A 12,836-nucleotide genomic window follows, 5' to 3' on the forward strand; every position below is an offset into this window, starting at 1 on the left:
ACACTCCCTAGAATGGCCAAAACCTAGGAAGAAACCTAGAGAGGAACCAGGCTATAAGGGGTGGCCAGTCTCTTCTGGCTGTGCCGGGTGGAGATTATAACAGAACATGGCCAAGATGTTCAAATGTTCATAAATGACCAGCATGGTCGAATAATAATAAGGCAGAACAGTTGAAACTGGAGCAGCAGCACGGTCAGGTGGACTGGGGACAGCAAGGAGTCATCATGTCAGGTAGTCCTGGGGCATGGTCCTAGGGTTCAGGTCCTCCGAGAGAGAGAAAGAAGGAGAGAATTAGAGAACGCACACTTAGATTCACACAGGACACCGAATAGGACAGGAGAAGTACTCCAGATATAACAAACTGACCCTAGCCCCCCGACACATAAACTACTGCAGCATAAATACTGGAGGCTGAGACAGGAGGGGTCAGGAGACACTGTGGCCCCATCCGAGGACACCCCCGGACAGGGCCAAACAGGAAGGATATAACCCCACCCACTTTGCCAAAGCACAGCCCCCACACCCCTAGAAGGATATCTTCAACCACCAACTTACCATCCTGAGACAAGGCTGAGTATAGCCCACAAAGATCTCCGCCATGGCACAACCCAAGGGGGGGCGCCAACCCAGACAGGATGACCACATCAGTGAATCAACCCACTCAGGTGACGCACCCCTTCCAGGGACGGCATGAGAGAGCCCCAGTAAGCCAGTGACTCAGCCCCTGTAATAGGGTTAGAGGCAGAGAATCCCAGTGGAAAGAGGGGAACCGGCCAGGCAGAGACAGCAAGGGCGGTTCGTTGCTCCAGAGCCTTTCCGTTCACCTTCCCACTCCTGGGCCAGACTACACTCAATCATATGACCCACTGAAGAGATGAGTCTTCAGTAAAGACTTAAAGGTTGAGACCGAGTTTGCGTCTCTGACATGGGTAGGCAGACCGTTCCATAAAAATGGAGCTCTATAGGAGAAAGCCCTGCCTCCAGCTGTTTGGTTAGAAATTCTAGGGACAATTAGGAGGCCTGCGTCTTGTGACCGTAGCGTACGTGTAGGTATGTACGGCAGGACCAAATCAGAGAGATAGGTAGGAACAAGCCCATGTAATGCTTTGCAGGTTAGCAGTAAAACCTTGAAATCAGCCCTTGCTTTGACAGGAAGCCAGTGTAGAGAGGCTAGCACTGGAGTAATATGATCAATTTTTTTGGTTCTAGTCAGGATTCTAGCAGCCATATTTAGCACTAACTGAAGTTTATTTAGTGCTTTATCCGGGTAGCCGGAAAGTAGAGCATTGCAGTAGTCTAACCTAGAAGTGACAAAAGCATGGATTAATTTTTCTGCATCATTTTTGGACAGAAAGTTTCTGATTTTTGCAATGTTACGTAGATGGAAAAAAGCTGTCCTTGAAATGGTCTTGATATGTTCTTCAAAAGAGAGATCAGGGTCCAGAGTAACGCTGAGGTCCTTCACAGTTTTATTTGAGACGACTGTACAACCATTAAGATGAATTGTCAGATTCAACAGAAGATCTCTTTGTTTTTTGGGACCTAGAACAAGCATCTCTGTTTTGTCCGAGTTTAAAAGTAGAAAGTTTGCAGCCATCCACTTCCTTATGTCTGAAACACATGCTTCTAGCAAGGGCAATTTTGGGGCTTCACCACCATGTTTCATTGAAATGTACAGCTGTGTGTCATCCGCATAGCAGTGAAAGTTAACATTTTGTTTTCGAATAACATCCCCAAGAGGTAAAATATATAGTGAGAACAATAGTGGTCCTAAAACGGAACCTTGAGGAACACCGAAATGTACAGTTGATTTGTCAGAGGACAAACCATTCACAGAGACAAACTGATATCTTTCCGATAGATAAGATCTAAACCAGGCCAGAACTTGTCCGAGATGAAATGTAGTTATAGTAAATATAATTAGAGGGTGCTTATATAGTCCTGTTTCACTGTATGTACAAATGGGTAACCTGTACAAGTGTGAGGTGTGAAATGGAAATGTGTTTCTGCATATCCCACTTCCCATGTGGGGTGACAGCCAGGGGAGCAGCCATTATTGATGGCGACCATGGAGCAATTACGGTTATTTGCCTTGCTCAGGGATTTGACCCAGCAACCTTTCAGTTACTAGCCCAACGCTCCTAACCGCCATGTTACCCGACGCCCCTATTTGATGTAGTTACAAAAACAGCTGCATCGTTTTATTGGTACAGTGTTCTGATTTCAGATTTGAAAAGCAGGAAGTAGACCAAGATTTCATAAGTTGTTGGGAAAGTGGTCAAAGTAGCTGATTTGTGTCAAAAGTTACATTCTTTACAGTCAATAGAATGTTGGAATTAACAGGAGTTTTCAACAATGGGAGCTTTAGAATGTTAAAGAAATCCCATTAATGTGGATGAAGGACAAAAAGTATAAATGTATACAAGCACACTGGTCCACATTTTAAAGTTTGAATTATGTTTCTACCTTAAAGGGGCAATCAGCAGCTGAAACCATATCAAACCAAGTGAGCTCCCCACCCCTGTTTCGGTAAAAGGCTGAGGGATGGGGCTGGAGAAATGTAACCACTCTCAAATTCATAGATACAGCTATGGATGCAAGGACTGACTATCCATGATATCAACATTGTAGTTTTAACCATGTTTTGAGGCTGTATAGTGTTTGTTTACATATACTTTGTTTACAAAGTTTGGAGTAAAACAAGCTTATATTTGGGGTTATGATGGGTTATGATAGATGAACTAAACTCATGCGGCATTTATAAATTATATTCTTCAAGTATTAATTGGTACATATCATTAGTTTATAAAGAAAAATAATGGATGTAGCAAATGCAGATTGCCCCTTTAAACAGTGTACAAAAAAATGTTGTACCAAATAATAATAAGTCCGAAATAAGTTGTACAATATTTAAAGTGTGATTAACAAGTCCTATTAATACACATCCCATTGAAAACAGGCACACGTCTAAAATAATGCAATTTCCAAAATGCACGTGCCAAATCGCAGTTGCCAGTCATGGGTTGTCACTAAGCGACTAGTGGGGGCTTGCTGGGAATCAGAGTTTTACTTGCCCAGCTCTCCAGAAGATTGTCGAAACTCAGCATCCCATAAAGCACTGCTACCATGTACTCCTCCCATACGACTTCCTGCCTTTAGTTTAGATATGCACACATTTATATTACACGAATGTGTTAGCGAGCTAGCTTTCGTAAAATGAAAAGCAATTTGCAAGACATTTAGGGAAACACACAGCATTTTTTAAATGGAACGGTTGCTGAAATAGCCAGTGCCTTTTGTTCATGCGCTGTGGAGTGATAACGTTAGTTTAGCTACCTAGGTCGCCAGCTAACACAGGCTCGCTCGCTAGCTAGCTTTTTCCAATGGACAAGCCTGTTAAACCGCTTTCTAGCTAGCCAACAGAAGCCTAATTATATGTAATTTAGGGGAAGATTTGTTTTCTAAAAGAAATTACAAGGCACTTCTTGCAGTGATGGATGAAGTTGATAAGATTTTAATTCACTCGCTTAGACAGACTGGCACGTAAGTATCTAGCTAGCTAAAGTTACTTTCTAATATTATCAATAAATAACCTGTTGTTGCTAGCTTGCAATTTAGATAGCTAGCGTTTGCTAGCTTATCTGTCTACTGTAGTGAGTTTGGCTAGCTCTTGTCTTTGATTTGATAGCCACTGATACCCAGATCTACATTCACTCACTCACCAGAGCCATTTCATATCAGCTAATATTTTCCTTGTGAACGTTTGTTGAAGTGTAGAGCGAAAATCATGGCTACATTCATCCAAACGTTTAACATGTGCTTATTTTGTTCTAACAGCTAGTTGTTTGATTTTCACTCTGCCAATAATAAAATATGTTAGACGAATTCTGCTCATTACACTATCTATCTTTCTATCTAGCATGTTAGTTACACCACAGAACTTTGAATGTCATTTGAAAGTTTAACCGGCTGATCACATGACTAGTGAGAAGTGGGTGTGACACAAGTGGGAAGTTAACCCTGTGCACCTGCACCTCATGCTGTGTCTGTTTGCACAGGGACGTGGGGAAGGATGTGCAGAGTGTGAAGCACTTCACCAGTGAGCTGATAGTGGAGGCGGTGGTGAGATGTCTGCGAGTGATCGACCCGGCCCTGGGAAGCGGACTGTGCCCCTCCTTACCCCCAGGCATGTCTGCCCGCTTCCGTGTGGGCATGAGCCTGGCACAGGCCTGTCAGGTGAGAGGTCGAAAAGAAAAGGGATAGTTATAGTGCTCCCCCTCCTGTTGCAAAATGGGGCTCACTCCTTCTTTTGATCACATGAAGATTAAGATATTGTTTGCTGTAAATGGATAACCATGCATGACTTATTGATGTACCCATATGACCTATACCCCCTTTGCATGACACTCATTCCAGGTTTTTTTTGTATTCTGAAATTAATTTACTGTCATTAGATCAAGCTCAGTTTCTCATGGTCCCAACTACATGCATGCAGTCTGGACCACTGATGTCTGAAAAGAAGTCATTCAGCAACCAATTTGACATCCTGCTACAATGTGAAGTGATGTCATATAGGCTAATGCCATTCCATCTCATTGAGCATTGTTTTGAACTGTTTTTGTTTCCTCACTTGATTGACTCTATTGAATAGCCCAATTGCTTGCGTAACTTCGGTTGAGTGATCTCCTGAGATTAACAGTTTACTTACAAGATTTCGAATCTGCCAATTGTGAATACATTTGGTTTGATCATTTTGTGAAGCAGGCTACATCATTGGACATGTTCATGGAAATCTCATAGACATTTCTCGTTCCATTTCTTACCCGGAATGACCCTCATGTTCTAGAGGGTGAGGCATTATACTAAGGTCAATGACCTGTGTATGAACAGACTCCATAACGAGGTTGACATGCATTTTTATTTGCAGGACCTTGGCTACAAGGGAGAGATTGGCTACCAGACCTTTCTGTACAGCAATGAGCCAGAGATCCGCTCCTTGCTCATGTTCCTAGTGGAGAAGCTGCCCAGAGAAAGTGCTGAGGCCTCGGACCAACCAGCAGGTACAGACTCAATGTCCCACCATTGTACTTCTTGTCATTAATAAATACCATTAGGTTTAGTTCTCCCCTTATAAATTGGTTTTATTTTTTGCTTTCTGAACTGTAATCTGATCAATAAAAAGACATTGAATGTTTGAACTTCTAAAAATGACAATAATCTGAAAGTATTTCTTTGTCTCATACATTGTACCCCCTAACAGGTAAATCGGCCCTCCTCCAGAAATCCATAGCTGCCCAGATTAAAGCTCAGCTGGCCTTGCCCTGGCTCTCTCCATCCTGCAGACTACCCCTCCTCTGTAAAACACAGGTACGTCCTGCTAGCTATGCTACAAAGCATTATCAATGACGTGGCCTGCTAAGTTTAATATACACTGATAAATAACTTTGGGTTTCCTAGATCATGAAGGAAGCTAGATTAAGGCTATATAGTGAAAGTAGTGAGGCAATAATGACTCATGTTCATCCTGTTTTTCATGGCTTCGTGGATATTTACTCAAGTCAATATTCTCCAGAACTTCAAACTTCCAATTTGAATCTATACACACTTCCTATTTGAATCAACAGTGTTCCCTCTTGTTGTATGCGTTCTCACTTCACGTTTCTTTTTAGAACCCAGGACCGTCCCACAGTTTCCACTCTCAGACCCTTAGTTTACCCCACTGCCTCAAAGTGCCTGGGAAAAAGCAATTGAAAGGTAAACCCCAGAATACACAGGACCCTCGTAACTTACTGTCATTGCATATCATTCTGTAATCCAATTCTTCCAGTTGTGTAGGATTCTGAATGAGTAGCCTATATACAGTAGTTGTCAAAGGTTTGGACACACCTACTCCTTCAAGGGTTTTTCTTTATTTTTACTATTTTCTACATTTTAGAATAATAGTGAAGACATCAAAACTATAAAATAACACGTGGAATGATGTAGTAACCAAAAAAGTGTTAAACATATTTTAAATTCTTCGAAGTAGCCACCCTTTGCCTTGACAGCTTTGCACACTCTTGGCATTCTCTCAACCAGCTTCACCTGGACTGCTTTTCCAACAGTCTTGAATGAGTTCTCACATATGCTGAGCACTTGTTGCCTCCTTTTCCTTCAGACTGTGGTCCGACTCATCCCAAACCATCTCAATTAGGTTGAGGTTGGGTGATTGTGGAGGCCAGGTCATCTGATGCAGCACTCATCACTCTCGTTCTTGGTCAAATAGCCCTTACACAGCCTGGCGATGTGTTGGGTCATTGTCCTGTTGAAAAACAAATTATAGTCTTCTCTAAGCGCAAACCAGTTGGGATGGCGTATCGCTGCAGAATGCTGTGGTAGCCATGCTAGTTGTGTGCCTTGAATTCTAAATAAATCACTAAGTGTCTCCAGCAAAGCACCATCACACCACCTCCTCCTTGCTTCATGGTGGGAACCACTCATGCAGAGATCATCCGTTCACCTACTCTGCGTCTCACAAAGACATAGCGGTTGGAACCAAAGATTTCAAATTTGGACTAATCAGACCAAAGGACAAATTTCCATCGGTCTAATGTCCATTGCTCATGTTTCTTGGCCCAAGCAAGTCTCTTCTTATTGGTGTCCTTTAGTAGTGGTTTCTTTGCAGCAATTCGACCATGAAGGCCTAATTCACGCAGTCTCCTCTGAACAGTTGATGGGTGGTGGTCAGGTGGTGTTACTTGAACTCAGTAAGGCATTTATTTGCGCTGCAATTTCTGCGGCTGGTAACTCTAATGAACTTGTCCTCTGCGGCAGAGGTAACTCTGGGTCTTCCTTTCCTGTGGCGGTCCTCATGAGAGCCAGTTGCATCATAACAAAAATTCTTGACATTTTCCGGACTGACTGACCATGTTTTAAAGTAATGATGGACTGTCATTTTTCTTTGCTTATTTGAGCTGGTCTTGCCATAATATGGACTTAGCCCTATATGGTAAAAGACCATCTTGTATGCTCTAGTCGGCTGGCCCTCGCTACATATTCGTCGCCAGACCCACTGGCTCCAGGTCATCTACAAGTCCATGCTAGGTAAAGCTCCGCCTTATCTCAGTTCACTGGTCACGATGGCAACACCCATCCGTAGCACGCGCTCCAGCAGGTGTATCTCACTGATCATCCCTAAAGCCAACACCTCATTTGGCCGCCTTTCGTTCCAGTACTCTGCTGCCTGTGACTGGAACGAACTGCAAAAATCGCTGAAGTTGGAGACCTTTATCTCCCTCACCAACTTCAAACATCAGCTAACCGATCGCTGCAGCTGTACATAGTCTATTGGTAAATAGCCCACCCATTTTCACCTACCTCATTCCCATACTGTTTTTATACTGTTTTTTTTATTTATTTACTTTTCTGCTCTTTTGCACACCAATATCTCTACCTGTACATGACCATCTGATCATTTATCACTCCAGTGTTAATCTGCAAAATTGTATTATTCGCCTACCTCCTCATGCCTTTTGCACACATTGTATATAGACTGCCCATTTTTTTTCTACTGTGTTATTGACTTGTTAATTGTTTACTCCATGTGTAACTCTGTGTTGTCTGTTCACACTGCTATGCTTTATCTTGGCCAGGTCGCAGTTGCAAATGAGAACTTGTTCTCAACTAGCCTACCTGGTTAAATAAAGGTGAAATAAAAAAATAAAAATCTTCTGTATACCACCCCTACCTTGTCACAACACAACTGATTGGCTCAAACGCATTAAGAAGGAAAGAAATTCCACAAATTAACTTTCAACAAGGCATACCTGTTAATTGAAAAGCATTCCAGGTGACTACCTCAAGAAGCTGGTTGAGAGAATGCCAAGAGTGTGCAAAGTGTTATTTCATAATTTTGATGTCTTTACTATTATTCTACAATGTAGAAAATAATAAAAAATAAAGAAAAACCTTGAATGAGTAGATGTCTAAATCTTTGACTGGTACTGTACATAAGCAGGTGTTACATTAGGCTTGGTACAAGATCTTCTTTGCCACTGAAATGAGAGCATATGGTGACAGTTCAATACCAGTATACCACGTCATTCTTTTCTCCCCCTCTTCAGAGGAAAATGACTACCACAGGGACTTCCTTCCCCCTGTAACTGCCCAGCCGTCGCAGCATGCCTCCGTGCCGGCCTCCCTGCTGGAGCAGCATGCAGGGGAGCTCAGTAACGCCCAGGAGTGGGAGAACGAGTGGAACAGCCAAGGCCTCCTTTCCCGCCTCACACCCGAGGTATGCTCTTTAAGGGATAGTTTAAGTTTTTGACTTGAATTTGAGAACAATAATAATATTTCTGTGTTCAATGCAGTGTTTTCATCTGTGAACTCGTGTCCACCCAGGAATATCGCTCCAGGAAGCGTGCTCGTCTGCAGAAGCGGATCGAAGAGCAGCTGCGCACTGCGGCCCAGACCCGCCAGGACACCCTCGGTGCCCACGGGTCGGGCTCTGACCTCACAGAGCTGCTGCAGTCCTTCGGGGGCTCTCCCCTCATTGGTGACATCCTCGCCAAGGGCACCCGCTTCACCCACACTGAAAAATTTACTTTCACAGAGGTGAATGATGGGTAAACAAAGCCTGCTCCAAAGACATTGAGCAAGATATCCAAATGTTCCCCCTTTTGATTTCCAATCTGAATCCAGCCTTTGTTTCTCTCTAACCGATCCATGCCTCTCTCTGTGTGTGTTTGTCAGGAGCCTGAGAAAGCTGCCAAGCAGATGGCAGCAGCGGCCAACTCCCTCCCCAGCTCACATCAGTCGGAGGAGGATCTGCAGGCCCGACAGCAGGAGGAGCTGGCCTCCCTGCAGCAGCAGCTACAGCAGCTCTCCCTCAGCCTAGAGGAGGTGGGCGGAGACATGAGGCAGCTCACTGTGTCTATACATCAGGTAATTGGAGCCTCTATTACTCAAAATAGACAAACTGTTTATTTGCGTAGACCTCGGACCAGAGTTACCACAGTGGAATGAACTATGACATGTAAGACATAGTCACCCTGCAACACTTGTCTCTCGTCTGTGTGCAGGTGTCAGATGAGCTGAAGCAGAAAGAGCTGAGCAACAGGGAGGAGGAGGACTCTGTGCGGGTAAAGAAGCAGACCATATACCTGCTGCCGGACGGGGAGAACAACCTGGCCAAGCTGCAGGCCCTAGTAGAGGGAAGTGCCGAGCGAGTGGTCAACCTGGCCGCCCAGTGGGAGAAACACAGAGCTCCACTTATTGATGAGCACCGCAGGCTCAAGGAGCTCTGCAGCAACCAAGAGGTAGTGTTCATCTCCTTAGATATCCCCAAGTGTGTGACAGAAAGAAACTCTTAATTCAACTTCCATTCTTTTCTCTAGATGGAGTCCTCCCGAAAGCTATCTGAAATCAAAGAGCTTCATGAAAAAATCAGTCAATCTGCGGAGGAGGCCAAGAAGAAGGAGGGACTGTATAAACAACTGGTATTAAAACTAATTAAATGTATTTGGGATGATTTTACTTCCACAATGTGTATTAATTTGGTTCCTGTCCAAGCATTTTGTCTAACACCAGTTTTGGGAAATCGGATTTGTCCTTCAGATAACAGAGTTTGAGAATCTCCCCAAAGATATCTCCCGCTCAGCGTACACTGCCAGGATCCTGGAGATCGTTGGCAACATCCGGAAACAGAAGGAAGAAATTACAAAGGTACACTGTCTGAGACACCTCGCATCAATACAGTCCTGAGTATCTCCTTAAAAACAAAGTAATTAAAACAAAATTTGAATCGTGAGTAGAGTGATTTTTAAGTATGGTGTTTGTGTGTCCCCTTTTTCTCTAGATTCTGTCTGACACTAAGGAGCTGCAAAAAGAGATTAACAGCCTGACTGGAAAACTGGACCGAACGTTCGCTGTGACTGATGAGCTGGTCTTCAAGGTAGAACACCTAGCAAGAGAACTCCATGATTTTACTTTTTTCAATTAGAGGTCAAAGGAATACCTGAATTTTATTTCAATTGTTCTCTATACCACATTTTTCTTCAATTGCCTAATATTACTTTTCCTCATACTGTGCAGGATGCGAAAAAAGACGAATCTGTCCGCAAATCCTACAAGTACCTGGCAGCCTTGCATGAGGTAAGAGCTTGTTGGCAGAATATATCCTTCTTAGAAACTGAAGAGCAATGTGTATATCCTTGGGTGTGGTGCACTGTGGTAATTTTAGGGCCTTATAACTATATTGGTTAGTTGTGTGACTTGATTATCTTTCCTGGTATAGAACTGCACTCAGTTGATCCAAACTATTGAGGACACTGGCACAATCATGAGAGAGATCAGAGACCTGGAGGAACAGGTATATATGGACCTCTTATTTTATACCAAACCACTAACTTGCACTGCTACTGTACAACATCAGGCATAGTTTGTGATTTTATTTGGCATAGCGATATAGGTCTGACTTGGTAAAGCAAACTTTTAAAGTTCCCGTTTCTCCATAGATTGACACAGAGAATGGTAAAAAGACTGTAAGTAACCTGGAGAAGATCCTGGAGGACTACAAAGCCATTCGCCAGGAGAACTCTGCTCTGGCTGCCAAGATCAGAGAGGCCTGACGTGACCCTCCTCAGCATGATGCACCGTAGTGGCCGCCTGACTCGTCTGCTGGTCAAACTGACCGGTAGGTAGCATGCCCTCGAGACTGCCTGTCCTGTGTGTGTGTGGAACCAAGAAAGCACACTCGTCTCAAGACTTTCAACGCTTTCCTTCCTCCAACGTCACTTTTGGTTTTGCCTTCTGGGAGCACTGACAGCATATGGGGAGGGGAGATTGAATTTTGTACTGAAAATACTTAATTTTTTATGCACAAACCTTGGCTGATCAAAATCCATGCAGGATATAGAAAAGAGTTGTGTGATGCATAAAACAGTGATGAATTAATTATACTTGCCTTGCATCCATGGTGTCCCATACTGATTCCATATTGATTCCACACAATCAAAAAATAGGTTCTGCACAAATGATGCTCTCATACTTTCTATTAGAAATGTGTAGTAGATCTTATCTCAATTGCAGTAGTTCTGATTGACCCATCAAGTGAATGTCTTGATGGTCGAGGTACAATTACACAAGCACTGATTTACATCTCTGAATTTGAGTACATCAATCATTACCTACATTCTTAGACCAGTCATTGGAAATGAATGATTGATTTAGAACTCACGAGGTTGTTTGAATGTCATCCAGTCCTAGACTAGCAAACATAGTGATTGTAAGTGATTCTGCTGAATCTGGTGAGGTTAGTGTGCTTTGAAAATGTCAGGTCTATGTTCCCTCAAAGTGCACCATGTTTCAGAAGTATCATGCACCATCACAATCCCCCTGAGTAATGGTTGCTGTACAAATGACCAGCTTTAAGCTTCTTTTTTTTTTTTTACTGTACAATACTTCCAAGTAATCTTGATACTACTTTGAAATGCAATGCAGTTCCATGTGTTAAGGTGAATTTCTTCATTTCCCCCCCTCCCATTCCACAGACAAATGCAAGGGCTAGGTATGGCCTAAGATACCATTGACTTGTGCAGAAAGAAATCCATGCCATATTTTGTCTTACAAACTGGAATCGATAAGGAGATTACTAGGTTTGTCCTTTCTAGGTCATGCTCATGCCTTGAAATCAAATGCTGCTTTTGTCTCTCTTTTGCTGAGTATTATTTGGCTTAGGGTAAATTGCCTCGCCTTTTGGGCATTGATCTCCTGAAATGGCCAAGATTAGATAACAAATAAACTACATTGATTGACGATGATTCATGCAAAACTTGTATAAAAATGATACAACAATGTTAGTCAGCAGCAAATTAACATTTAAATGAATGTCCTGTGCTATGTTGTGTTTTCTTTCACACGTTAAGGTTTGGTTAATGTTGAAATGCTGAAATGTTTTTTGCATCACGTTCATATTCTGGCCTTTTTTCCATGATCCTGTGGGAATGCCTGTTGTACTGGTTCTTTAGCCCTGTTTATACCTGGTGCCAACGTGTCCTTTGTCCTGATCTTGTCAACGTTCTAATTGTGCCACATTTTTGGCGGGTGTAGATGATTAAAAGACACATTGTGATCTCTTTGATCAGATCTTCCTAATCACCTCGGGAGGTGGTCAGGCACGCATTGGCTGTGTTCACACAGGCAGTCAAATTCTGATCTTTTACCCATTTATTAACAAAAGAGCTTATCTGATTGGTCAAAATGCCAATTAGGGAAAAAAGTATTGCGCTGCCTGTGTAAGCACCACCATTGTGTCTGGATATCAGTCAAGTGTTAACAGATCCTGATGATCAAACTAAATCATCATACTGGCCTCTAAGATCATTGACACTGAGCACCATTGACTTATGGCATCAGCAATTGTCTTAAAATAAATACCTTCATATTGTTTTGAAAGAATATCTGTCAAAAATGTGCATGCAGGGAGACTCCAGCTAATCTGTTCATAATGTGGACAGTGGCTGGGTAGATGCATCACCTGGATCAGATCACAAAACTCACAACTCATGTAAACAAGGCTTCTTGTTTTTGGAACATTTGCATCAGGCACAAATATCCATTATCAATCATTAGTATATCCACATGTACCTCTCTCGGATCCATCATGCTGCTATTTTCAAGAATGTACTTGCAATATTGAGTTGCAAGTATTAATATATTTTCAATATTTTAATATAAATTGATGTGTTCCAAACTGTAGTCATGCAGTTTACAATTGACACACGACATTGCTGGACATGGTTGATCTCGTAATATTCACTAGATGGGCTACCAACCGTACAATGTGTAACTTGTTACTG

General features: G+C 42.7%; 1 protein-coding gene across 1 annotated transcript; it reads left to right on the plus strand.

Moving 5' to 3' along the window:
• The first annotated feature begins 3,129 nt into the window (after window positions 1–3,129).
• On the plus strand, window positions 3,130–12,435 carry LOC115132026 (coiled-coil domain-containing protein 22-like). Its single transcript, XM_029664210.2, has 15 exons — window positions 3,130–3,543; window positions 4,059–4,236; window positions 4,928–5,060; window positions 5,261–5,367; window positions 5,670–5,754; window positions 8,103–8,272; window positions 8,380–8,592; window positions 8,731–8,922; window positions 9,060–9,296; window positions 9,375–9,476; window positions 9,595–9,702; window positions 9,836–9,931; window positions 10,072–10,131; window positions 10,274–10,348; window positions 10,494–12,435. Exons 1-15 carry the CDS (start codon window positions 3,494–3,496, stop codon window positions 10,605–10,607), a joined length of 1,920 nt encoding a protein of 639 aa, XP_029520070.1. The 5' UTR covers window positions 3,130–3,493; the 3' UTR covers window positions 10,608–12,435.
• The last annotated feature ends 401 nt before the right edge of the window (window positions 12,436–12,836 follow it).

The sequence above is a fragment of the Oncorhynchus nerka genome, linkage group LG7, assembly GCF_034236695.1.
Source record: "Oncorhynchus nerka isolate Pitt River linkage group LG7, Oner_Uvic_2.0, whole genome shotgun sequence".
Taxonomy (NCBI): domain Eukaryota; kingdom Metazoa; phylum Chordata; class Actinopteri; order Salmoniformes; family Salmonidae; genus Oncorhynchus; species Oncorhynchus nerka.